Source organism: Sorex araneus, chromosome 3 (assembly GCF_027595985.1).
Source record: "Sorex araneus isolate mSorAra2 chromosome 3, mSorAra2.pri, whole genome shotgun sequence".
NCBI classification, from domain to species: domain Eukaryota; kingdom Metazoa; phylum Chordata; class Mammalia; order Eulipotyphla; family Soricidae; genus Sorex; species Sorex araneus.
The window spans coordinates 97,441,658-97,468,626 of record NC_073304.1 but is presented as its reverse complement, the minus strand read 5'-3'; the positions used below and the strand labels follow the sequence as shown (position 1 = coordinate 97,468,626).

Below are 26,969 nucleotides of genomic sequence, written 5' to 3'. Positions count from 1 at the left end.
TTGATTACATTTAATATTCAATCCCACCACCATTACACTTTCCCACCACCGTATTTCGGATTTTTCCATACCGAACCCCAATCCCTGCCCCAAAGCAGAACTGAAATAATATATTTTGTATTATTTGTTATGAAAAACCACTTAAGATGCTACAAAAAATATCTTAAGGGGCTGGAGTGATAGCACAGCGGGTAGGGCGTTTGCCTTGCACGCGACCGACCTGGGTTCGATTCCCAGCATCCCATATGGTCCCCTGAGCAATGCCAGGGGTGATTCCTGAGTGCAGAGCCAGGAGTAACCCCGTGCATCGCCGGGTGTGACCCAAAAAAGCAAAAAAAAAAAAAATCTTTAGAGGAAAGAGTGTGAAGATTGCTGTATTTCACCCAGGGGCCATTAAGCCCTTGTATAAGAGTTCACTAACATGTTGTTAAAGGTTGAGCCTTGTATGCTTTTATATATTTATCTGTTAAAAAACATTATTTTCCTCTAAGATTCGTTGCCTTCTGCTTTGAACCTCATCAGATGTGGAGTGGTACTCTTGGGGTATGGGTAGGGTGTGTGGTAAAAAGTGTCTTTTTTTTTTTTTTAGCCCAAGTTTCTTTTTTTTTTTTTTAAAGTATGTGCTCTTTATTTTTTTTATTTATTTTATTTTTTTATTTTTTAATTTTTTATTTTTTTTGCTTTTTGGGTCACACCCAGCGATGCTCAGAGGTTACTCCTGGCTTTGCACTCTGGAATTACTCCTGGCGGTGCTGGCGGACCATATGGGATGCCGGGAATCGAACCCGGGTCGGCCGCGTGCAAGGCAAACGCCCTACCCGCTGTGCTATCGCTCCGGCCCCTAGCCCAAGTTTCTTTTACTGTATATAAAAACTTTTCAGTTTGATGTAGCCCATTTGTTTATTTTTTCTTTCGTTGTTTTTGCCAGTGGAAAGGTAAAAATTCTTGAGCAAATTTGTTTTTGAGGGCCTTGCCATTAGCTCAACATTAAACTTACTCTACTATTACTATGTAAATAAGCCATATTCCATTATAGCCATCGTTAATTTAATAATATTTCCAATATCTTTGCCTTCTCCTTGAAAATATTTCTTTCCTATCACCTATTCAAAACCACATAAAGAGCACCTGACTTAAAACAAATTTTGAAGTAAACAGGAGAGGTGATAAGGGAACAAAAGTGTGTGTCATAGGAGAGGTGGGGTCCAGATGCACTTTAGAGGTTTTGCATGGTCTTCATATGCAGGGCCAGAATAGATGAGACAAAGCTTGAAAACAGAATTATTGTAGAGAACATGAAACATTTTAAAGATAGAATAATAGGGATTTTTTAAAACATAAGTGTACTTCAGAAATTGTCAGCATGGGGTCAGAGAGGTAGTCAGGTGTTAAGGCCTTGCATACAGCTGACCCAGATTCAGTCCCCAGCACTGCATAGTCTCAGAGTGGTACTGAGAGCAATCTTGAGCATAGAGCCAGGACACAGCCCAGGTACCACTGGAAATGGCCCAAAACACTGCCCCAACCCGACAAAAAAGAGTCGTGAACATTTCATCAACCTTGTTTCATCCATTATTTCCATCTGATTCAGTGGGTGGAACAGTCAATCAGTATACTGGGCCACCAGGAGTGTCTACAAGGTGCCAGTTCTTAAGAGTCTGCAGCCCTGTGAGCCATTTCCTCAGCTCTACTGCTGTATATCTTTTGCAAAACATCTCAGAAAAAAAATAGTTTAAAAATGTCATTGAAAATAATATTGAATTCATAACTCTAAATTTAACATCTAAAATAGGAAAATTTCTTAATTATAAACTTTGTAGTATTTCATATGGCAAAAAACAGCCAGGAGTGGCCCCCAAATCAAAAAACAAATTCACAGTGATGGGGCCAGAGAGATAGTCTTGGGCCAATACCAGCTTAATTGTTGTACTGACATGGTTCCCTGAATACCAAGGAGAGTGATCCCTGAGCACAGAGCCAGGAGTAATGCCTGAGTACCATTGGATGTAGACTCCCCTTGACCCCCAATATAATATATATATATATTTGCTTTTTGGGTCACACCCAGCAATGCACAGAGGTTACTCCTGGCTCTGGACTCAGGAATCACCCCTGGCGGTGCTCAGGGGACCATATGGGATGCTGGGAATCGAACCCAGGTCGGCCACGTGCAAGGCAAACGCCCTACCCACTGTGCTATCGCTCCAGCCCTGACCCCCAATATTTTTTGATCCTTTCATTACACTGGCCACATTTTAACTGCATATAGGTTTATGTAGCTCATTGCTACCATATGAACAAACAGGCTTTCTGTGATTACAAAAAGTCCTACAAAACATCACTGGTCTGCAGTGTCTGGAACTCTAGCACAGGTATATGTGAGGAATAATATTTCTATTCTCTTTTCTACCAGCTGCATTGTTGTGGAATTCACAACTATTCAGACTGGGAAAATACAGACTGGTTCAAAGAAACCAAAAATCAGAGCGTCCCTCTCAGCTGTTGCAGAGAGACTGCCAGCAGCTGCAATGGCAGCCTGGCACACCCCTCTGATCTCTACGCAGAGGTAAGTTAAATTTGTTGGCCTCACCTTGAGTCTGTTCGGGTAGCCTTTTTATCTGTGTGAATCACTTCTACCTAAAACCACCTTCTCTCCTCTTTTGCTTGACTTTAATGCTATTTTACTGTAAATTTTAATTTTTTTAGAAAATCCCACCCCTATCTTCCCCCTTCCCTTCCCTCCTCTCGACTTCCCTTCCTTTTCCTCCCTTCCACTCCCCTTCTCTTCCCTTCACTCCACCCCCCTTCCTTTCCCTCCCTTCTCCTTCCCTTCTCTCCCCTTTCCCTCCCTTCTTCTTTCTCCTCTCTCTCCTTTCCCCTTCCCTCCCTTCTTCCTCCTTCCCCTTCCCCATTTTCTTTTCCTTACATCTTAGTTGTAATGATACCAGTTGCACATGCGCTGTGCTGTGGTAACTGGCATGTTTAATTGTACTTGTCAAGCATTTGCACACTGGCTTTAGTGCTCACTGAGGTTTGTGCTCCTTAAGTTATTGTGCTTCACATGCGCTTGCTGGGGAGCTGCACTTTTTTACTGGTGCTTGCACATACTTTTTCAGTTGCAGTGCTTGCTATGAGTTACACCTTTTCTTGTGGTACCTACATACACCTGCTGTAATGCAGCCTGAAATTGCATGTCGTACTTGGGTCACAGATAGTTTAGCTGCCAGGCTCAAATAGTTGAGCTGCAGATCACACTCAGTGCAGGTGGGACACCCAAATTTGAACTTGGGACCATACAGTAGCCAGGTAGGTACTATGCTTTTTCCTCTGTGCCTTCTACACTGTGCTTTTTCCTCTGTGCCTACTACAAATTATTTTTAAATGCATTTTTTTCTCCCTCAGTTTCTGTCATTTTCATTAACGCCAATAAATACTGCTGTATTTGACCTTGAAGCTTTCACTTAAAAAGTCCTCCAATGAGGGTGACTCTGTGTTTCAGGGATGTGAAGCACTAGTTGTGAAGAAACTTCAAGAAATCATGATGCATGTTATCTGGGCAGCGCTGGCATTTGCAGCTATTCAGGTGAGTACAGAAAAAGAGTGTTATCAGTGTGTGCTGTTCTCTGTGGTCAGCCTCAAGTAGCTTTTAATCCCTAAGTGTGATATAGGTAACATGGAAATGATTGAGCTACCAAATCACCCATTTCCAACATTTTCACTTCCTGAGTCTAAAGACAGAAAATGTATAAGAAATCAGGATAGGAAGACTATGTATAAGGGGCACTCTTCCATTTATTTTTCTCTTTTTTTCAAACTTTATTTCATATATGTAGAATACAGACCACAGCCATAGTGGGTAGGTCACTTGCCTTGCATGGGGCCAACCAGGGTTTGATCCCCAGCACTTCATATGGTTCCCCAAGCCCTGTCAGGGAGTGATCTATGAGCACTACTGGGTGTAGTCCAAAAACAAACAAAATAGTAACTACAGTATATTCTTGGGAGTCATTTTAATAAGCTTTACCAGATTTTAAAAAACTGTTCTGCTATTTTCCAATTTGGAAATGGAAAGTTTTAATTTATTTTTTATGCTTTGAATTCTTATTTTTTTTCTAATTTGAAGGATTTTATATGTTTATCTATATAAATGGAGAACTGGTACTATACTAGTAAAATTTTTATTCTAACAGGAGAAATTTCATTGCTTTACAGAAAAGGAAAAATTTCATTGCTTTACAGAAAAGACCTTAAAATGAAAACTGAGGTCCTAACCTCTTATCTGTATCTGTGGAGTTCATTACTTTTAGACTGGTAGTCATCAAGGGCCTAAAAATATACCACACCATTTTTAGTAGCTGAAGACATTTGTTTTCCTGATTTTTAACAGTGAAAACACTCTCTCCACCCCCAACCCCTCAATAACAGCATGTGCAAAGTAGCTGGTAATTGTTTAATTATCTCTCACTTTATTCCCAGTCCTCCTTAACACTGTTTCTCTCCCTCCTCTTTTCCCTCTTCCACTCCCCCACTTGTGACTACTTTGTTTATCCCCTACTCCTTTTCTTCTCCTCTCCCATTCCTAGTTTCTCAGGTATATGCAGTTTGTCTTAAAATTTTTCATTGGGGAGGCCAGAGAGATTATACAGTGATAGTACAGTGGGTAGGGCACTTGTCTTGTACAACTCTTGTTCAATCCCTGGCACCACATATGATTCCCTGATCCCTGCCAAGAGTAATTCCCAAGCAAAACCAGTAATAAGCCCTGAATACCACTGGGTATGGCCCAAAAACAAACAAAAGAATTTCTGGCAGTAATGTCTTAAAGGAGTGTTACCACTGGGAACCATTTAATTAAAAATCCATTGCAGCGTATCTAGTCAGTGTTTTGGAAGTTGTTATTGAAATATACTTTAGGTCTAGAGAACTTATTTTAGGAAAGTATAGTATCCTGTAATTGTTAGATATAACTGAAGTAATTGCTAGTTTAAATGTAAATTGCTTGATTGTTCTGTATATTTGAACAGCAGCTAGTATATTTAATGAGACGTGCCTTTTAAAATGGCACAGGGATGGTTGTTTACATTACTGGTATTCAAACAGCCCTGAGACGAATCATTAAAAAGCCTAGCTCTTTATTTGCCATGGTCTTTGCCCTTCTAAGCATTTACTCTGTGGCTGAACAAAGCATTAATATGTTGACCAGCAAGGATGTATTTCATATATTGATAATCTGTGCAAACACATTCATTTAAAACAATGAAATATGAGCGAGATCTCTTCCCAAGTAAAATCCTGATCTGTACATGTATAATGGTCTTACGTGGTAATAAGACAGAACATATTACTATATAGCAGAAAAGCTTTCAAACACTTTGTTTTGTAATCATAATGAACTATGCAGCATGTAATAGATGGCTGATGAAAATCATGCCCCTCCAGTAATTAAAATTATCAACTAACCAGGTAATTCTTCCTGAAGTATTTTTCCATGGAAACTAAAAAAATATCCTGCTTGGGGCTAGAGAGATAGTATAACAGATAGAACACTTGTCTTGCACACAGCAACCTGGATTCAGTCTCCTGAACTGTGTATGGTTCCACAGGCCTCACCAGGAGTGATCCTGGGGCAGATCCAGGTCTAGGAGTGCAGAGCCAGGGTCAGCCAAAATTGATCAAGAAAGAAAAGCCCTAAAAGTCTTGAGTTAGTTTTTTTTTTCCCTAATAATTCTTGAGTATAGAGGACATTTAAAAAAAATGTAATCCCCTTTATCATTTTAGCTAATCAGAAAAAATATTTCACATCATTGAAAGTAGTCAGCCTCCAACTAATGATCAGTAATAAATTTACATTCAAAAAATCTGGCCATACCATAGACAAATATTTGCATTTTGATTAGTGATGTTCTGAAGTATCTTCTGTGAATAAGGTTCTTGGCAAAGCAGGATAAGAATAGTGAAAATTATCTTTTGAGTCTCACAAAGTTGATATGTCCTCAAAATAAGTGATAAAGGCAAACTTCAGAGAACAATATCCCAAGGCAGTGTATGTGGGGTGGTTGGTTTTTTTTTCCCTTGTTTATATGTTAACTGTGAAAGAGGATGAAACTTCCTTTCCTGATATATTCTAGCTGCTAATTATTCATTAAATGAGTAGAGGGGCTGGGGAGATAGTACAGGGATTAAGGCTCTTGCCTTATACTGAGCTGACTCCAGCTGATTCAGTCCCTGGCACTGAATGTGGTCTCCTAAGCCCCACAAGAAGTGATCCCTGAGCACATGGCCAAGAGTAAGCCCTGAACATAACTGGATGTGCCCCCCAAACCAAACAAAAGCAAAATTAGAATGAATTGAAATAACAATTCAGATTGAGCCTTTAAAGAGGGATTCAAATTTAGTGTCTTGAATTTAACAGTCTTTTTAAAAATTGGGGCTAAAGCGATAGCACAGCAGGTAGGGAGTTTGCCTTGCACGCGGCCGACCCAGGTTCAAATCCCAGCATTCTATATGGTCCCCTGAGCACCACCAGGAGTAATTCCTGAGTGCAGAGCCAAGAGTAACCCCAGTGCATTGCCGGGTATGACCCCAAAAGAAAAAAAAAATTTAACTTTAAAGTTTTATATTTTTCTTGGGTAGCTAAGTTTTGTGAGTGCTTTTTTAAAATTTGGATAAGATTAATATTGTTAACTTCTTGAAAGTTTTTTTTAAAGATTGAGAATGCCGTTTGATAATTTTTTTTTTTTTCAAAAGACTTAGTGGAAGTGCATACCTCCCTGTCAGTCATAACGCCATTTCTCAAGGACTCCCTTGCAGAGGCAGCTCCTGTTGCCAGTCTCCTCTGTATCAGAAATTCCAGAAGTAATCTGTGTTATTACAAGCACCTATGTTTTATGCACATGATAGCTTATAATATGCAGTTTTGTACCTTGCTCTTTTTAAGAATTGAGATAATTGTGTGCTCATTATAGTTTTTATGTTTTTGTTTTGGGCCACACCTAGCAGTACTCAAGGACTTTTCCTGGTTCTGTGATCAGGAGTGACCTCTAGCAGTGCTCAGGGGAACTTATGTGATGTCAGGGGCTCAAACTAAGGTTATGGCACAGTGGTAGTGCATGCTCGGCAAGTGCCTTGCCTGTTGTACTCTCTCCAGTACTCCCTATCCACACCCTGTGTATACAATTTTAAGAAAAGCATTGCCCAGTTCCTTAAGTGGTAACATTTTTCACAGTCTCTACTGTATGTCACAGCCAGACTGTTGGCATTGATACAATTCAACAATTTTATTCATATTTCTCATTTCTGTGCACATGTTTTAAGTTTTGTAGTGTTATGACCTGTGTAGGTTCCTGTAAGATGCTTACCACAAGATGTCACATGGTACATTTTTATAACTTATTCCTTCCTTCTTGTGCCTCCTCCCCCTATACCCTGGCAACTGATAATCCATTTATAAAGTGTCCTTTTAAGTGTTATATAAGTAGATCCACCCAGTCCATAAATTTTTGTCTCTTGCTTCTTAAAATCAAATTAGTACTTTATTAAAGCATTCCATTTTAAGGGCAAACTTCATGATTGATCTAATCTACATTAATGGGTACTCTTAGTCCTGTTATTACAGAAACAAGTACTAAATATTTTCTGTTGTGTGTATAAAGTGTACAACAAAAATTGTCATAAAATTGAGGGATAGGATGTTTTTGACGGGTATTTTGAATTTTTTCTCAAAAAAGGTGTTAGCATCATGCTTTTCTAATATTGTGTAACAATATTTTCCCATAATGCCACCTACATGGTATATTATAGAACATTTTAATTTTGTTTGTTGGTTCGGTTTTGATTTTAGATCCACACGCAGTGGTGCCCTTGGCATACTCCTGTCTCTCTACTCAGGAATTATTCCTGGCAGTGCTTGGGGGACCATATGTGGTTCCGGGGAGCAAACCCGGTTCATCTGCATGCAAGCAAGCATCCCTACCTGCTATACTGTTTCTCTGGCCCCAGAACATTTTAATTGCCGCCATTTTTTAAAATTCCCACTTGCCTTGTATCTAGAAATCATTTTGTGGTTATTAGGTATTATATTTGGACTAAGTACACATTAATTCTTACAACTTGAATATTGCAGGGTAAATATTGCCACAAAAATATTTGTGGAACCGAAATGCTTGTGTAGTATTTCCTAATCTGTTGTTTGGAAATTTCAATATTAATGAAATTTTATTGTAGTAAAGCTTTGGAAATAGATCTGTCTTAGTGATGAGATTTGGACTATAAGAAGTTCTTATATAGAGTGTAATTCTTAAACAGATTTTATTGTTAAGCATAAGAAGGGTTTTATTAAGTTTACATAATTGTTTTTAAATCAGTACGAGCTGACTTAATTGAAATAAAAGTCAGGAAAGAAATGATGCTTATTTCAGAGTCAATGTTGAGAATGCTGACTTGTCAAATAGAAGTTAGCCAATTGAGAGGAATATAAGGAGGTAGGGATAAAAGGAGAGCTTTTTCCCCCCAGCAAGTCAGTAATTTCTAAGCTTAACATTTTTATTGCTCAATTTAACATTGCCTGAAAACATAATTGTATTTGATTTTATAGCTGTTCTAAGAATGTTTTGATGTACAGGAAATGGAAGTGTATTTCTTTAGGAATTAGGTGCTAAACATGTCTAGAATTGACTTAAAGTATTTAGTAAACTTTAAACAGTATCTACTTTTAGGATGTCTTTGTGGTGCTTTTAGTAAGCGCTCAGCAAAGATTAATATAATGAAACTGACAAGCAGCAAGTCTTTATCTTGAGTGGGTAGAATATAGGCTAATTGAGGGCAGAAATTGGAGTGTGCAGCTTTATACCATGGAGAATTCAGATTGAGGACATCCTTATTCTCTCTGTGTGTGTCTCATTAGTGGTTAATCTTCCAGTTGAACTTTGAGAGTGTTTGTGGATAAGGGTGCATTTTGGTGAAATGAGATTGACCCCTATATGTACAGAATGCCTGCCTTTTGAAATCAAATAACTGAGACCTTTTACTGTCAATGAAAAGTTAAAATGGCAAATTAGCTTACTCTTATTTAGTTCTTTGGTTACTGTTTATATTTGTGAAAAACTAGATAAGAAAATTCTAGAATCACTTTCTTTTTAATCAGCTTAATTCTCTTGCTTATCCAAAATAACATAATATCTCTTTGTTGTGATTCCAGTATTCTACCACTGAAGGATTAGGGCTTATTAAAATAAAGTGAAGGAAGAATGACCTTTAAAAAGTAATATGTATGTAATACCAGAGAGCCAGACTTGGGTTTCAGAAACAGAAAATAAATGAGAAAGAATCAGAAGCCTGCAGGCTATGTTTTTTGACATTAGAATTGGTTTTCTACCATGGGGCTTTTGGTCTATTTGTGTATTGGTTTTGTGGATTGTTCTAAAGGAACCTCTCCTGAATCCAGATGCCTGAAGAGATCACCATTAAATAATTCTCAAAACACATGGCTCAACTATTTCTCTCCCTACATCTTTCCTGTCTAATGGCTAGTCAGAAGCCACCTATGTCTAAGTTGAAAGTAGCTGGAATAAAACTGCAGTTCTTAATTGCCTGACTGCATTTCCCAGGTGTTTGGTAGCCACACATGAGTGATGGCTGCCATCTTTGAAAGCTTAGATGAAGTTTCCATCATTGTAAAAGGCTCTTTGTTCATCAGTGCTCTAGATAGAGAGTACAGATGGCAGTAGGAAAGCCTTGATTTTTCTGCTGGCTTCACAAATTACTCAAAGTGTGAGACAGGAAGGCTAAAAGTTGGTACTTAGACAATCCCTAAAAGCATAATCATTCATTAGAAATTGCTTCTGTTATTGCTGTTAATTGGCTTTATTTATTTACTTATTTATTTATTTTTAAATGCTTTGCCTTGTTGCACTTTGATGCCTTTCCACTGCAAACAAAGAAATGTTCCCTGGTTATAAGATCTTCAGTCTCTCTCCATTGTTCTTTCCCCACAGCTGCTGGGCATGCTGTGTGCATGCATCGTGTTGTGCAGAAGGAGTAGAGATCCTGCCTATGAGCTCCTCATCACCGGCGGAACCTATGCATAGTAGAAAAGGCCTTTTAAGTCTCGTTCTGATTTGGAAGGTGAATTGAGCAGGTTTACTGCTGTTGGCCTCCTAAGTTCATTTAGTTAAAGCACACACACACATACACATACACACACACACACACACACACACACACACACACACACACACACAGGTGTTGGACAGAGCGGCTTGGCTCTTCATGTGCCCACCTCCTTCCCACCCACCTAAGACTTATAAGACTTTCTTTTTCCCTGTTCTAGCAGACTTTCCCTATCCCTGAGTTTAAGGACAGAGGTAACTGTTCTGATTCAGAACCATTGCAGGTTGTGGAGTGTTGTAATATTAGAAGAGTTGGGCTTGCTTCTGATACCTCCAAGCAGTAACGGGACAGCTGCTGACTTGTCACTGGGTCCTTTCAAACTTTCATGGTGGAGAACTCCTGGCCAAAGGTTTTTTGGGGAGGGGGAGGAAGCCAGCTGTCTGGTTAAAGTTCATACCAGATGGTGCCCCTCATCAGTGTCCTTTCAAAATATATATATATATATATATATACATATATATGTACTATAGTCCAATAAGATAGCAACTGTACAAATGGCTAAAATAGCTTCTAGAATCATACAGTGTGTGTTTTGGTTCATCTTCAAAATCAGACTGATCTCTGACACTAGTGGTTTTTAATCAAAGCTGGCTTTATAGGAGGAGTATAATGTATGCACTACTGTTTTAAAGCAATTAGTGTGAATGTGTGCGTGCATGTTTTTGTATGATTGAGCCCATTCATCATAAGTCTAAACTTGTTAGAAATAATGTACCCATGTAGGCTAGCAAAATACTACATCTAGTATATAGATGTGATCAGCTGTAAATAGAAAAATCTAATTCAATAAACTGTATCAACCCTCAACATTGTAATTTTTAGTATTTTAGTTCTTTGGGGTCTCGCCAATTATAAACCTAAAATTTAGTGTTGCTTTTTATTTTAATCTTTCGGGGCTGGGGGGGTTTCATTCTAGCATTGGTTTCTGCCATAAGTTTGTGGTATGCAGCAAAATTCAGGATGTATATACACTACAGCAGGTTTACCACCCAAAGTCTCATTTCTGTCACCATACACTTCACCCACCCTATAACCTGCCTTGTAATCACCAATCTTTTGTTATCTATGACTTTTTCTTTGCTCATTTGTTTTAATATGTTAATTTTAAAGTAATGCATGCATACCAATTTTTAAAAACCAGATATTGCAAAAGGGTACATGATAAAACACAGTGAAACTCTGCCCATCCTTCACAATTCTGTTGCCAACTGAGGAAGCAAAAACTCCATTTCCTTAACATTTCTGTGCTTTTAGTACTCTGCACTTGATGACCTAACTCACTGCTGTACCCCTCCTTCCCTCTCATATGGTTATATCGCTTGTTTTTCATTTGTTTTTAATTTTCTGTTTCTTTTTAAGCCACACTTTGTGGTGCTCAGGGACTCCTCCTGGCTTGGTTTAGGTGCTTGCTTCTGATGGCGCCCAGGAACCATGCGGTGTCAAGCATCAGATCCTAACCTTCTGCATGCAAAGCATGGGTTTCAGTCTGTTGAGCTATCTCTCGGGCCACAGCCAGTAATTTTGCACTCAGGAATTATTCCTGGTGGTGTTCAGGGGGACCATATGGATGCCAGGGGTCAAACTCAAGTCTGCCATATGCACAACAAGCACCCTACCTACTGTACTATTGCTCTAGTCCCTATATCATTCTTTATAACTCTTCTGTTGCGCTACCTTGTCCAGTACCCTTAATAATGTAATTATTAAAGTTATTTAATTTATTAAGTAATAATGTCCACTACCTTAATAATATAGTCTGTAGGGCAGGAGAGTTAGTACAGAGGTTAAGGTGCTTGTTTTGCCTGGTGGCTGAGTGGTTCAGCTACCAGCATGGCATCCCCCAAGCACTTCCAGGCCTGAGACCTCTTCCCCAAATAATAATGTAATCCCTAACCTGTCTTATTCTTTGCACTAAACACAGTATCTTGGCCTCCTCATTGATGAGACTAACACCATTACTCCAGCTCTTCCTCCTGCTTGGCAGCTTCTTGACTGCCCTTACACACTGTCAGAACTGGTAGCTTTCCCATCTGTGTAGAAACCATAATTGTGCGTTCACTGCTTTACCTAGAGATTTACTCCAAAACCCAGAAAACCATAACTAATATTTCAGGTACTGTCCACTGAATAGCAGAGTTGACTGCTAGGTAGGGGTCGGGGTTGGATTTTCTCATCTGATGCAGAATGCCCATAGGAATTCCCTAATGTGGGAGGAGCGTTTCCCATAATTTCTAATGAGCTTTGTTTTATGTGTGTACAGACTTCTCAGAGTTTTCAGGACATTTTTAGATTTTTTAGTTCCTTTCTGTCCCTTAAATGATGTGTTTCCTTGGGAGCCCATCAACTTTTAGTTCTTTGCACAAATTATTTTGTAATTATAGTTTAGGTAACATGTTTATTACAACTTAGTCTTTATGTTTTTGATAGTTTAGTTTATGTGTTAGTCCTTATGGTTTTGATATACAAATATCCCAGACCCTTGCCACCAATTTAGTCATCCATTTGAAAAGATAAGTCAGAGAAGAAGTGGCCCAGTCTGCACAAGTCGAGCTGATCACTTTGTTCCAGGGCAGGTGAACCAGTGGGTGGAAAGCAGCCTTCTGTCCTCACCGCCCCCCAACCCCAAAGCTACTTCCTCCCCTCTAAAGATACCTGCAGGCAGTTGGCCAGCATCACGGCGGCTGTCATACAGAAACATGTGTGCAACTGCCAGGGCAGATTGGGGTCCATGGGGCAGAAGGCTCTGTGTAGCCAAGAGCCACGGTTGAGCACAAGCCCCATGCCACCTGCTCCCTCGGCCACCGCCACCTCCACCACCACTGCCAAAGGCCTGCTGTTGCTGCTTCTCAGTGCAGAGCTGCGGGCTTCCAGACACTTCCACAAGCTGAGCAGTGGGCGGGGTACACACAGGAGGCTGACCACGCAGCAACCTCCTTCCCCAGGCACAATGTTTAGAATGTTGCTGGCATACCCAGCAACATCAGTTTATGTATCAGTTTATTGCCAGGTTCTAAAGGTTTCCATTCAGAAAGATGCAGATGTTTTTCAGGCCCTCATATCCTATAAAAATGCAGCTTCTAGATGGGCACAGCATTTGGGACATGATGATGATGCCGTCCTTGTCTGAAGAATGTGAAGTCTTGTTATCAGAAAGGTCAATGGAAGCAGATGATGTCCATAGTCACAGTGGCAAATGGCAAGTGGAACCGCAGAGATGTGAGGTCAGGGGCAGCTTCCTAGAGGAGAGGCCCAGCAGGAGAGGGCACAGGGGAGTGTGGAGTGTGCAGGGTGTCCAGAGGTCACTGAGAAAGCAGGACTAGAGGAAAGGTGGAAATGAAAGGCCACGAGGGCAAACAAAACACCCTGCCAATCCACAGTGCACCCAGCAGAGTGCCAAGAGGTGAAAAGTCAGTGGAACATGCCAAGCATGCTTTGGGTAACTCCCCACCTGCCAGAGGGAGACAATTCGTGAGGCTTCTTTCCTCTCCCTCCTACCCTGTCCACCGGCAGGCAGTGCACTGCATTCATGGCTCCCAGCCTTCCTGATTGATGCCCTTCTCACTGGAGTGGGTGATACCCCACTGTCTTTTTGTGGTGAATCTCCCTAATAATAAGTGACAAACTTTTTCATGTGTCTGCTGTCTAAGATGTTTCTGAAGATACTCTGCCATTAACATCTCCTGGATTGTCCCTTTCTGTCGGGTCCTCAGTCTAGTTGGTTTCCTTCCTCCCCAGTCTTGGCCGAGTTGTCTGCTGAGTAAACTTTTCTGTGAATCTGTGTGTGTGCAGCTCTTGTGAATGGGACATTCTTCCCTGATCCTTTACCCCTCCTGGTTCCGTTGCTCTGCACAACATCCTTGCCATTCTTTATGCAGCACCATGTTCTGTGACTTTCGGGGTCTCCGGTGGTAGGAGTCACACAGGGGCCTTGTGGAAGCCCTCTGAGCCACTCCACTCAACACCCGTCAGATAGTGCTGAGTGCATTGGAAACAAACTCCTGCATGCCTACTCTCTTGAACTAGGCCGTGAATGTGAAAGTACAGCAAGAGTTGGAAAAGAGGTGCTCTTCCCAGCCTCCCCTGACACTTAGTGGACATGCATTGTCTGAAGTGAATCATTCTGTTGCCACCAGGATTCCCTTCTGCCTTTCTAAAGATTCCTATTAGCCTGAAAGGTTCTTATATTCAGACCAGCAGGAGACTATCTGAAGTTTTTATGCTCAGCTTTCAGAGATTTGTTTCCTATGGTCTATGATGGACGAAAATGTCAGCCTTAAGAGAAAATTTCTCTGGGGGGCTATAGTGCAGCTGGTAGGGTGCTTGCCTTGCACATGGCAGATTTGGGTTCAATCCCCAACACCCCATATAGTCCCCCACGCACTGCCAGGAGTGATCCCTGAATGCAGAACCAGGAGTCAATCCTGAGCATCACCAGGTGTGGCTCAGAAAATAAAATAATTAAAATAAATAAAACTTCTCTGGGGTAGAGAGACACCATGCTTGTGTGCGTGCTTTCATGCAGGGGCCCCTGTTTCGACCCGTGGCACCACATGGTCCCCTAAGCACTGAGCTTGGAGTAGCCCCTGAACACTGTCCAGTGTGACCCAAAAACAAAACTCAAAAATCTGGGTTGGAGGGGTAGGACAGGGGTTAAGGCCTTTCTTGTAACCCTGATTTGATTAATTATGATACTGCAGGGTGTAGCACCAAAAAAAAAGAAATCCCAAATCGTAAACATTTTCATTGAGCAGCCAGGCTAGAGGAGTGCTGGTCTGGCGTGAGCTCTACAGAGAGGAGTGGAATGTAGCAAGAGGCCCCCTTTCTGCAGCCCTGGGCCACTGGCGGAGATGTGCTGAGCTCAATCTGATTGAAAACATCAGCCTTTAAGGAAATGTCTCAGCTAGAGAGACACGTGGCAGTGTGCATGCAGGAGCCCTGATTCATCACTGCATGGTACCCGGTGAGGCAGAAAGGCCCCCGAGGATGCGGGACCGGTGGGGCGCAGCTTCACTGTGTGACCTTCCGGGCCTTTCTGCTTCCCCTGCAGGAATCAGGAAGAGGCCAGATTCCCTGGCTTGGGCTTGGAGAACAGGAATGGGTGGCAGGCAGAGGAATTCGTGGCTGGACCCCAGGGATGCATCAACCATTGGTCCTGGTGCGGGACTGGCCTCGCTTTACCCCTCATCACCCAGGGCAGGCCTCACTGATGTACTGTGGAATGAGGCTGGGCCCCGGCCCTGTGCCCTGGCTGCTATCCTAGCCACAAACCGTCAAGCCTTGTTTCCAGTGGCCCAGACCTCCCCTGCATACACCCATCTCACTAAGGAGGGGACTGGGGTTCAGGGGCGTGGTGACTAGGAGGACGCCCCAGGAAGCCTGAGAACCCCTGCTCTCCGAGGCTGTAGCTTCTCCACCAAGCTATTTGGTCACACTCCTTTAAACACCCAATTTCACACACTCCCTCTTTATCGGGCACCATGTCATCCCCTTGCCCAGGTAGGACCAGCCATGCAGGAAACTGTTTCTCTGCCTTGCAGAGAGCTGAGGAAGCTGCTGTGAATCAGATTCACATGTGCAGTTCCCTGCCTCCACCCCACACCCACCCCATCCAAGTCGTGACTCAAGAATTGTTCCGTTCTGTTCTCTGGGTATCTGAATGCTGGGATCCAGGTCGGGTGTCGCACATTTGTTACCCATCACCCTCCGAGGCATGGGCACTGTAGCACCTGTCAGACCATGATAAATACCTGGGCCAAAGGTGTTTGGGAAAAAAAGCCTTTGCAGGCAAACAGAATGTTCAGTCAAGATGATGACAGGGTCTTTCCAAGCAATAAATAAAGCTCTGGGGCCTAACTTCTTTTCTTTCCTTTTGGCTGCACACTCAGCCTGACTTCAGCGGCTCGGCTCTGTGACTGTCCTGCCTCTCCTGGGCCCTTGCTCAGCCCCTGTCCCTACTGCTTCCCACCCTGTCCACGTGGGCAGGACCTCCCTGTGCACAAAGGTCACTCCCCAGTCACTGACCCCCGTGGTTCTGCTCCCCTCACAGTCCCAGCTCCACTTCCAGGATGCCTTGTGCCTGGTCTCCCTGCTGGCCACAAATCAGAGGGTCACTGCATCTCTGCACCCATTCTGGCACTTGCAGGCTCTGTGAGGGCAGCCCTTGACCTTAGCTCTCTTTATCAAAGTCAGCAAGCAGTCCAGCCAGATTCTTCTTGTCTGTCTTTGGGCTCTCCCATAGCTGATCACTTTTTTTTTTTAATTTTATTGAATCACCATAAGATAGTTACAAGCTTTCATGTTTGGGTCACAGTCTCACAATGATCAAACACCCATCCCTCCACTAGTGCACATTCCCCACCACCGGTATACCCCCCTTTCCCACCTTTCCCCTGCCTCCATGGCAGACAATATTCCCCATACTCTCTCTCTACTTTTGGGCATTATAGCTCGCAACAGACACTGAGAGGTCATCAAGTTTGGTTTATTATCTACTTTTGGCATGCATCTCCTATCCCAACTGGTTCCTCCAGCCATCATTTTCTTAGTGATCCCTTCTCTATTCCATCTGCCTTCCCCCTCTGCTCATGAAGCAGTCTTCCAGCTATGGGGCAATCCCCCTGGCCCTTGTATCTACTGTCCTTGGGTGTCAGCCTCATGTGATGTTATTCTATACTCCACAGATGAGTGCAGTTAGCTGGTCACATTTTAATTCCTGCCTGTATCAGTTTGCAAATCCCCAGGGGACGGATCCAGCCTGGGCCATCAGTCAAGTAGGGTTGGAGCCTCCCTGAGTCATTCCCCAACCTGGCTGCCACACGCCCTCTGCTGGACACCCTGAGGATGACACCCAGAGCGGGGCTCGCCTTGCCCCCTGCTTGGGAGGAGCAGGAAGGAGAAGGGTCCATGGCCTGGGTCTGGCCTCGGTGACGTTTGGGGGGTAAAGCCAGCCTTTCCCTGTCCTGCAAGGTGCCCCTGACACAGCAGAAGTGGCAGGATGCTGGGTGCTTTTTCAAATGCCGAAGGTGGGCACAGGTAGCCTTCCCAGTCCTCACCCCCAGCCCCGCACCTTTGCCTGCGGCCTCAGACATTAACCCAGACTCGGGGGTGGGGGGGGGAGTGCAGCCAGAGCCCGACCCAGAGCCATTCAGGCCTATAGTGGACTCCCAAGGAGCCATGAACCCCCAGTTACTGGCGATGTTGAAGTCCACTGGGGTGGCCAGGAGCAGGGAGGGGGCTGGGGCGGGGAACTTCCTGCAGAAATCAGATTCACTTCCTGCTGTTCCCTCTAGTTCTCAATCCCCAGTGTCCACTGCACCCACCACACTGCCCGGCTCTTCTCTGTCCCCCACTGTGGGTCACCAGCAGCAGGCAGGCAGAAAAGGGCCCCCTGCCCCCTGCCATCTCTCCTGAGCAGCCCCCCGGCTTCTGAGCTTATCTCAGGGCTGCCTGACGCTTGCTCACTGCGCTGTGTCCAGCGGCGTCTCTGACACATGAGGTCACGTCCCCAAGGCCAGGTCAGGTGCTCCCATGGACAGGGGCTTCTTTGTCTTGTATCAGTAAGTCCCAGACGGACATTCCGGGGGGGGGTCTTTCTCAAGGTGCCCCCACCTGTCTGGCCCCACGTGGGGACAGCAGCTGAGTCTTGGTGACCAAGCACTGTCCAACCAACGACACCAGCACCAGCGTGGGGCTGGTGTGTGGGGCTGCCGGGGTGGGGGTGGGAAAGGTCCAGGGCCACGGGGAGGCTGACCTAGGGGGCCTCGGCCAGCATAGCTGTTCCCTGCTGGGTTGGGAAGGACCCCAGCGCCGGCCTCCTGTCCTGCCATCTCCCTGCCCTCGGGGACTTCCTCCTGCACCCCCAGGCAGGGGTCCCAGTGGGATCCTCACCCCAGCTTCTCTGGCACAGGGCGGGGAGCAGAGAAAGGCTGCGGAGACCAGGAATGGCACATCCTTTATTCCGGACACGGAGCAGCGGCCAGCAGACTGCACCCACGGACTGGGGGAGGGCCGGGCTCGGGGGCACCCGGCCAGGCTGGGCAGTCGGGGACCCCGCTGACCCCACAGGCACAGCAGGTCCAGGTGGAGCAGTTGTCCCTCCTCAGAGCTTCTCCAAGTAAGAGCCAGGGACAAAACCTCGCTGCCCATTCCGTTCCACCGTCCACCAGCCGTCCTCCCCCTCCAGGATGACCTCCAGGATGTCCCCCGCAGAGATGTCCAGCTCTTCGGCATTCTGGCACAAAAACCAAGGTGTGGGGCGGTGGGGGGGGGGGCGCTGGGACAGCTCCAGTGGGAAAACACCCCCCACCCCAGCCTGCCTCTGGGGAGCGTCCAGGAGGGCTTGGCCCACTCTTTGAGGGGCTGCAGGGAAGCCGCTCCTTTGCTGGGACTGGCTGTGGGGTGCCCCGCAACACCGTCCTGTGCCCCAGTCTCATCTGAGACCTGCCACACCCTGGGTGGGCTTCCGGCCCAGTCAGCACAGCAGGGCACTGAGCGTGTGATCCCCACCCACTCTGCACACGGCCCCAGCCCTAAAGAGCCTGACGGGGGGCCTCCAACTGGGTGGATCTGGGGCTCGTCTCAAAGGAGGTAGCAGACTAGACCCCGGGGGGCACTGCACAGCTGCCCAGTGGCTTCCTGACCCTCGCCTGAGGACGGCCCATGCCCCCACCCGGGCAGCCTGGGCACCCACAGGCGGGTGTGGGCCCCCGGGGCTCCCTGCTCCTGGCTCACCTGGGCCGTGTAGTCGTACAGGGCTCGGTAGCCCCGCGCGGGCGTCGCCAGCCCCGACAGGGACGCGTACACCACCTCGTTCCGTGCAGGGTCAGCGGGCAGGGTCTCTGCGGATGCGGGGAGACACTGGTCCCTGGAGCCCCCTGGCTGGGCTCAGGGTCTCCCACCCTCCAGGCCCCAGCTGGTGTTCCTTCCTTCCCCACAGGATCGGGGGGCCCCGTCACCCCCAGTTACCCGCCGAAGCTGCCAGTGTCGGGGTCTTGGAGCTTCCATGCAGCAGCCCTGAGAACCTGGGGGTGGGGTGAAAAGTGGGGGGCAGGGAGCCCGCTCAGAGCTGCCTCCAGGTGTGGGCGTGATTCAGGGGGTGCCCAGGCATGCACGCTCACCCCCGGGGACCTTCCTCCCCTCAAGCACCTCTGGCCTCTCAGCACCTGTCTGTCCCTTCTTGGGATCCCACCCCCCTTCTCTGCGGCCTCCTCCACCATGGCCAAGAAGCTGCTCCCCAGAGCTCAGACCTCTGGTCCTCCGCACCGGACTGGCCCCAAGTGGAGGCCACTCTAGCCACACAAAGTGAGGCCCCAGTGCACATGAGGCTTCAAGGGGGCTTGTGGGCGCTGCAACCCACCCCTTTCCTGGTGCGGGGCCTGAAGGTTCACTGAAATGAAAGGAAATGGGGTCACTCAGGAGCGCCCCCCATGCCCCCTCCTGGCTCATTCATCCAAGCATCTCGTGGTCCCCGGGCACTGGGGGGAGCAACCCCAAGCTAGCATGAGTCCCCGAGCATCTCCAGATGCGGTCTTCCCATCAAACAGCCACGGCAAAAGAAAGGTTGCATTTCTTCCACACAGTGTTGGGAAAACTGGACAGACTTGTGCGAAAGGATGAAGCTGGAGCCTCACCCAGAGACAAAATAAATCCAAGGACACGCCGGCAGCAGAGAGGCAAATGAAAAAAGACGCATCAGCAGCAACCATCAGGGAAGCGCAGAATAAGCCACAAAGGAGATGCCGAGCCAACTGTGTCCCCTGGAACAGGGATGGGCCACCCTCCAGGGGCCCCGAGTGCTGGGGGAGGGGTGGACAGACGGGAGAGGAACAAGTGAATGACCAGAGAACGGGGGGGGGGGGGGTTAGGGCCAGGAGCAGCTGCCCGAAGGGTGGAGGCAAGGGCCCACCCCAGGCCAGGGCACTCCCCCACCAGCTGCTCTCCCCCTGCCCAGCGGGGGTGGGCAGGATTAGCAGCAAGGCTGTGTCTGGAGTGGCAGCCCCTCTTCCTGGCCCCCAGACTCAGCCACAGCTGGGGCTCAGCCCCCTCCCGCAGCCAGGCTCCCCCCCTGCTAGGGGCCTCTCTCTGATCCCCATGAGTGCATGCTGGGGTGCTTCCACCAGCTGGTTAAAGCCACATCTCTCAGCCAGGGGCTGTGGGGGCCCCTGTAGGCCCCCTATGGATGCCGCAGGGTCACAGGTGAAAATCACACACATGGGGGGATGGCAGCATAAAATGAGGGGACCAAGGTGGGGCGTGGTCAGGAAAAAGATGGAGAAACTCTGGTGTGAAGGCTCATCTAGGCTGAGACTCGGGGCCTGACTGGGGGTGCATGGAGGCCTGAGCCCCCCAAGTCTGGGGTTGTGCAGCAGGAGTGTGAAAGCCCTGGCCCCGCACCCTCACTTTCTTCAGCTTCTGGGAGACGGGGGTGCACTTCAGGCTCTGCACCTGGTGTCTACCCGCACCCCGACTGGGCACCCCGGGGCTTCCTGGGGCTCGCTCAGCCCCCGCTTTCCTCACCCTTCTCCCCAAAGGAGGGCTGTCTCTTTCAAGGCCGGGACACAGGGGCCCCTTGGGGACCTGGCTGCTGGCCACGGGCCAGGGAGAGAGAGGACAGCAGGGAGGGCGCTGGCCTTGCACGCAGCCAACCCAGGTTCGAGCCCCAGCACCCCATATGGTCTTAGGAGCCTGGCCAGGAGTCACTCCTGAGTGCAGAGCCAGGAAGAGCCCGGACAGGAGGGGCTGGCGCTGTTGTTCCCAGGGGGCCTGAACCCAGGTGGGGCAGGCGAGTGAATGGGCAGGCACTGAACCTGTGAAGCCCCACCCAGGCCCAGGAGGGTCCCAGAAGCACCTGGAGAATATTCCCAAGGCCCATGGGAGGGCCTGTCCCCTACCCCCCGCTCCCCCACCCCCACCCCGGCCCAGAAGCGGGGCCAGGGCCTACAGCTCTGAGCTCTGAGCACATGGCTGGTGAGTGCACAGGGGTCACATGGACCCTCATGGTCCCCTTGCCCAGCCCACAGCAGGTGCCCGGGAACCACACAGGCAGGAGAGCCAGTGAGGGAAGCTGAGGAGCAGCGGCCACGCCCACCCCCTGTCCCCCAGCCCCATCGCCTTCACCCCGACACCTCACCTCTTTATCATGCCGCAGGAGGGGGAGACGCCAGAGCTGCCCGTCACTGTCACGTCCCGGTCGTAGTAGTTCTGGTAGGACACGGGGGCTGCGGGCGACGGGCCGTGAGGGCCTGTCCACCTCCACAGAGCTCGGCTGCACCCCCTTTTCCCGTGGGGCCTGGACCCACCCCGCGCTGGGGGAGGAGCCCTCAGTTCCAGGAGAGACCAGGGGACCCCGCTGTCCCCCATCTTGGGGGTGGAGGGTTCTGCGGCTGCGCCTCCGGGGACCGCCGCCAGGGGGCGCGTCTGAGGCCAAGGGCCGCGGCTCGCGGGAGAGTCGGGTCTCACCTGGGGGCTCTGTCCCGGTGCTCTTGACCTGGATGAAGTTGTCGATGTCGGCGTCCACGCTGCAGCCTTCCAGCACCACCCGCACCTCCTCGTAGAGCTGGAGGTGGGGAGGAGGGGCTGAGGCCAGGCTGTGGCCCTGGGGCAGCCCTGGGGCACTGGGGTCCTGCCCGCCGGCAGAGCCCCTCCGCCAGCTTCCGGGCGCTGCACTGCCGGTGTGCAGGAGGCCCTAGGCAGGGAAGCCCTGCTGCCTAGGGAGGAGGGAGAGGGGGGCTGCTTCCCCAGGGTCCACTCTGTTTCCTCACCAGGGAACAGAGAGAGCCAGAGACTGGCCCAAGGTCACACAGCAAGAATTCAGTGAGCTCGGACCCGGCCGACTCCAGAAGGAAAATCTCCAAAGCCACCGTCCATGGGCAGCTGGGGTCAGGCCAGGACCACAGCGGCTCTGGGGGCCCTGTGGGGGAAGGGGGCAGCTCCTCTCTGCTGGGGCGACCTCCTAACCATCCAGCATGTTGAGCTCAGCAGGGGAGCCAAGACACGCCAAGAGGCTTGAGGCCAGAGAGGGCCTGGCCATTAGCTCCTGGGGCCCAGGACCCCCTCCACATGCTGGACGCACCTCGTCGTCCTTGACGCACTGCATGGACAGCTGGTTGCAGTGTGTCCACAGCAAGCTGCGCAGGATGGTCAGCCGGTCAGACTCCTGCAGCTGGAAGGCCTGCGGGGCGAGGGGTGAGGGGCAGCAGAGACCCCCAAGGTTGTGTGCAGCCAGCCTCTCCTGCTGAGCTGTCCCCTCCCTGGGCCTCTGGGGTCAGCGCCTGAGACTTTGGGGAGGGGGACTGAGAAGCCTGCGAGGGTCCCGCGGCCTATACAGAGCGGAGCCCCGTGGGGGGCAGGGAGGGGACCCCGAGCCCTGAAGCCTCTGTCCCCTCCCCCTGGCCTGACCCTCAGCTGGACCCAGACTCCCCCAGCTCATCTCTGAGCTGTCAGACTCGGTTCCAGGCCACCGTGTCAGCCTGGGTCTGGGCTTCAGCAAAGGGGGAGAGGAGGGCTGTGCTGGGGGCCGGGCGCCTGGGGGCCCCAGGAGGCAGTGGAGCCCAGCACCGCCGCCCAGGGGTGCCTCACCTCGCACGTGGTCCGGTGCTCCTGCTCCCAGTCGCCCCGCACCTTCTCCAGCTGCTCGATGTTCTGTCGGTACAGCCGCTCTGGAAGCACAGGGCCCCACTGCACCCACGGAGCCCACGGCCCGCCCCTGCGCCCTGCAGTCCCCCCCCACCCCAGACCTCCGCGAGGCCAGAGTCCACCAGGTCCCTTCTTGGCCCTCAGAGGGGAAGAGGAGGCTCGGCGAGAGGGCTGGCCTGCATCTCCGCACCGCTGGGGATCACCTGGCCCCCAGCCAAGGGAGCCGCTCTGTGGGCAGGAGCGGAGCAGAGGAGGGAGGGGCCGGGCTGTCCTGCACAGTCAGGGGGCAGCCCACAGTGGATGGGCGGTGGGGGGGAGAGGCTCTGGGGCTCCAATGCAATCATCCCCAAGAATGGGCTGTGTGACCCCGGGCATGTGACTTGACCTCTCTGGACCGTATGTGCTCCAGGCCAGGGGTGACACCTGGCACAGCGATGAGCACGTACTGAGCACCAGCCAAGGCCCCAGGCAGAGGATGAGGAGAGGAGCGGAAGCTGCACGTTAGATGGCCATCACTGCCAGCAGGCACGGGGAGGGCGTCCTCGAGGCGACCAGGAGCCTCGGGCACCTACCTGCCTCAGTGGCCGCGTCCTTGCACTGCTTGGCTTTGTTCTGGCTCTGAGGAGACACGGTGTGGAGGGTGGGGCGCGGGGGACAGCGCTGACACACACACCCTCACGGCCTCCAGGGGGCACCCTAGAGCCACCCCAGCATCCCAGGTGCAGGAAGGAGGAGCTGGGGGTGCACGGGGGAGGGAGTGCGGGCCCACAGCCCCTGGGCAGTCCTGCTCTTGCCCCCCCCCCCCGGCCCTGACCACGCCACCCTCGGGCGCGGGGCCTCAGTTTCCTCTCTGTGCCGCACCTTCTCCAGCTGCTTCTGGGGGGCGCTGGTGCTCACGCGCTCCAGGGCCTGCTCGGCGTCGTCCGCGTCGCGGCACTTCTGCTCGTACGTCCTCTTGGACTGCGGGGCCGAGACACGTGACCTGGGGCGCAGCACCCTGAGCCTCCCTCCCTGCTATCTCCCGGGGGGGGGACCCCCCACTTGTGGGGGACACCAGACCCCTTCCCCTGGCACCGGGTGGCCCTGCCCAGACGCGGAGCCCCGGCAGAGTCGGGGTCACACCACCCCACGCAGGCCCCTGAGCCCTCCGTGACGCCCCTTTTTTCTTCACTGGGCCGCCCAAGCCAGTGTTTTTAGCCTGGTTACACCTGGGGGCGGGCAAGGCCACAGTCTAGAGGGTGAAGACCGCTGCTGTGGGAACCCAGCTCAGGGACCCCTCCCTGCAGCTCAGACCACCCGCCTGCCCCTGGCCGGCCACACCTGCTAGGCCCAGGTGTGGCTGGAACTGGACAGGTTCGTCCTTTGTTTTTACAATGCTGGGGCTGAACCGGGGCCCCCCTCCAGGGGGCGCTCTCCTGCCAGGCCCGGCCCTGGGGCTCGGGTATCTATGGGCTGGAGGGCTGCGCTGACCCAGCCCAGCTCCAGCCCAGGGCTCTGGGGAGTCCACACCCCCGAGGCAAACCTGCGACTCACCTCCATGGTCTTCTTATAGAGTGACAGCTTACTCTTCTGAACTCGGTCCATAACGGCCTCGTACTGGGGGAGGGGGACACGGGGTGCTGAGCTGGGGCTGCGGCCCCAGGACACCCTCAGGCCAAGAGGGCAGTGTGGTCTGGAGAGAGGGGCAGTTAGCAGGCGCCCCCTCCCACGGCCAGAGTAAGAGGAGCCCAGAGCCTGGGCCTGTCCTGCTGACCGCCCCTGAGTCCAGCCAGGCATGGTCTCCAATGTGGGAGAGCCAACCTCCATATATGCATGTACACACGCATGCAGGCACACACATGTGCATGTAGGCACGCACACACAGGCAGGCAGGCATACATGCATGCAGGCACTCACCGGCATGCCTGCACATGTGAGTGCCTGCACATGTGAGTGCAGGCATGCACACAGCGGGGCATGCACATACACGCGCAGGCACACATTCAGGCATGCATGCTCACATGCATGCAGGCACACACACAGCACAGGCATACCCACATGCAGGCACACATACAGGCATACACATTTATGCAGGCACGCATGCACACAAGTGTGAAGGCATGCACATACATGCAGATGTGCACGCAAGCACACATCATGCAGGCTCTCAGGCATGCACACACATGTACAGGCATGTGCACAGGAATACACACACACGCATGCAGACAGACACACACACACCCCTGGACATGACCTCCTGGCTTCGGTTTGCCCATATTTTCTGGCATCTGCAGAGCCCCAGACTCCACCCACAAGCACACACAGCACTTGCCCTGGTGGGCACAGGGCAGCCCTGCCCTTGTCTCCCCTGTGTGAGAAAGGCAGACTTGGCGGGGCAGAGACTGGAGCTGGAAATGAAACACCAGCTCATGCTGCACCCTGGGGTGTTGGGGACATGAGTGCAAGCAAGAAGACTCTCCTGCATACACAGGCACACGTGTGTACACAGGTACACACAATGCACACACATGTATGTACACAAAGCACACATGCATGCCCGTTGTGGACATGCATACACACGTGCATATGTGAAAAACACATGCACACAACCTCCCACTACACATGCATGCACATACCCCACACATGTACATATACATACACACATATGTGCACACAAACACATGGGCACATATGCACAAGTGGGAGCATACATAAACACACAGCCGCAAATATACATGTGAGTGTACATGTGCACACATGTGAGCACACACATGAACATGTGTATACATATGCACACATGAGTGCACATATGCACGCACACACCCAGCTCTCTGCTTGCAGGAGCTTTGCTCTGTCTCACACGCTGTGCTCACCTCACCCGATGCCCCTGTGACCACACAGAGCTCAAAATAGCCTACCTGGGGTGCAGGGCCCCCTGCCACAGCTCAGGGCCGGGCTGCACTAAGGCCGGTTTGGGGGTGTCCCCAAATTTAGAATCTGAAAGTCCAGCCCTCAGCCGGGGCCTGAGACAAAGGTGTGGCCTGGCCGGATTTCAGACTGACAAACCTGCTCTGAGCTGGGCCCCCAGAGACTGGGAGATGGACATCGGGTTCCCACCCTGCAAGAGGTAAACTGAGGCACACAGGGCTAGTGACTTCACTAGGACATGAGGTCTAGCTTGGCTGCAGCCATGACCTGGCACTTCCTTCTGCCTCCCAGTCAGCCGTGTGGACACATAGTGTGGCCCCGGCCTTGTCTGCCCTGGTCGGCTCTCAGTGACCCCCTTCCCCTGCCAGCAGTGTTGCCCTGGGCTGCCGGCTCCCGCCCTGCCTGGGGCGCCCCCTCACTGAGGGTGAGACATGGGTGAGACATATCTGTGGTTCCTGGGGAGTCCTCACGCCACTCCCCAAGCCTGACTGTCCCCCAGCTGGGGCTGCCCTGCACGGAGCTGTCGTGACTCTCCCCCGAGTCTGCCTTTGCCCCAGCCACCAGCCCTGGCCCTTGGGTCAGGACCAGTTTCCTGAGTCCCCCTGGGATCCCCAGCTGTCACCCCAACTCAGCTGGGGCCCCCACAGCCCACACGGGGGTGATGGAGGGTGTTCCCTGGCATTCCAGAACAGGGACAGTGTCCTGAGGGGCTCTCAGGACCCTGGTCCCCCTGGCCAGGCCTCTGTTCATGCCCTGTCCCCCAATCCACCCACACGGCAAGCTGCAGGCTGCTAGCCCCCGGCAGGGCCCGCCCTGCGCGCCTCACCTTCTTCCGCTGCTCCTTCTGCCGCTCCCGGAACTCCTCCAGGCTCCGCAGCTCCTCGCGCAGGGCTAGCGCCAGCTGGATGTGAGAACTGCCCACGCTCTCCATCTCTGGGGCACCCCAATATCAGAGCTGACGGGCCACGCCGCACGCTCCCTGCCATACCTGCCATCCCCAAGCCCTCCGCCATTCTCATGGTCCGAGTGACCCCCCCCCCACCGATCTCCTGGTCTGTGGGGGACAAGAGTTTTCCCAGGAGGTCCTGCCACCTGGGGGTGGGGGGGCAGGGAGCACTTACGCTGCTTCAGGGAGTCAAAGGAGGCCCTCAGGGAGCTGTAGAACAGAGGAGCCTGGTGAGCACAGAGCACAGGGCGGGGGCCCTGTAACGTCAGCTGCGCACCAGCTTTCTGTGGGTGCACAGCCCCTTCGTTCCCCTCGC

At 50.6% G+C, this 26,969-nt stretch overlaps 2 protein-coding genes across 2 annotated transcripts in view; one reads left to right on the top strand and one right to left on the bottom strand.

The window, feature by feature from the left end:
- The window catches only part of TSPAN3 (tetraspanin 3), a 30,515-nt gene extending 19,541 nt beyond the window's left edge, over positions 1–10,974 (top strand). The window contains exons 5-7 of the mRNA XM_004611752.2: positions 2,414–2,566; positions 3,500–3,583; positions 9,993–10,974. Coding sequence (XP_004611809.1) covers positions 2,414–2,566; positions 3,500–3,583; positions 9,993–10,085 — 330 coding nt within the window. The 3' untranslated portion in view covers positions 10,086–10,974. The remainder of the gene's footprint in view (positions 1–2,413; positions 2,567–3,499; positions 3,584–9,992) is intronic.
- A 7,136-nt stretch (positions 10,975–18,110) lies between these two features.
- PSTPIP1 (proline-serine-threonine phosphatase interacting protein 1) overlaps positions 18,111–26,969 on the bottom strand; it is a 32,625-nt gene continuing 23,766 nt past the window's right edge. Inside the window, exons 4-15 of the mRNA XM_055130602.1 lie at positions 26,829–26,863; positions 26,534–26,640; positions 24,334–24,396; positions 23,662–23,760; positions 23,373–23,418; positions 22,744–22,823; positions 22,238–22,336; positions 21,625–21,721; positions 21,296–21,383; positions 19,132–19,187; positions 18,898–19,004; positions 18,111–18,397 (exon numbers count right to left, since the gene is read on the bottom strand). Coding sequence (XP_054986577.1) covers positions 18,266–18,397; positions 18,898–19,004; positions 19,132–19,187; positions 21,296–21,383; positions 21,625–21,721; positions 22,238–22,336; positions 22,744–22,823; positions 23,373–23,418; positions 23,662–23,760; positions 24,334–24,396; positions 26,534–26,640; positions 26,829–26,863 — 1,009 coding nt within the window. The 3' untranslated portion in view covers positions 18,111–18,265. The remainder of the gene's footprint in view (positions 18,398–18,897; positions 19,005–19,131; positions 19,188–21,295; positions 21,384–21,624; positions 21,722–22,237; positions 22,337–22,743; positions 22,824–23,372; positions 23,419–23,661; positions 23,761–24,333; positions 24,397–26,533; positions 26,641–26,828; positions 26,864–26,969) is intronic.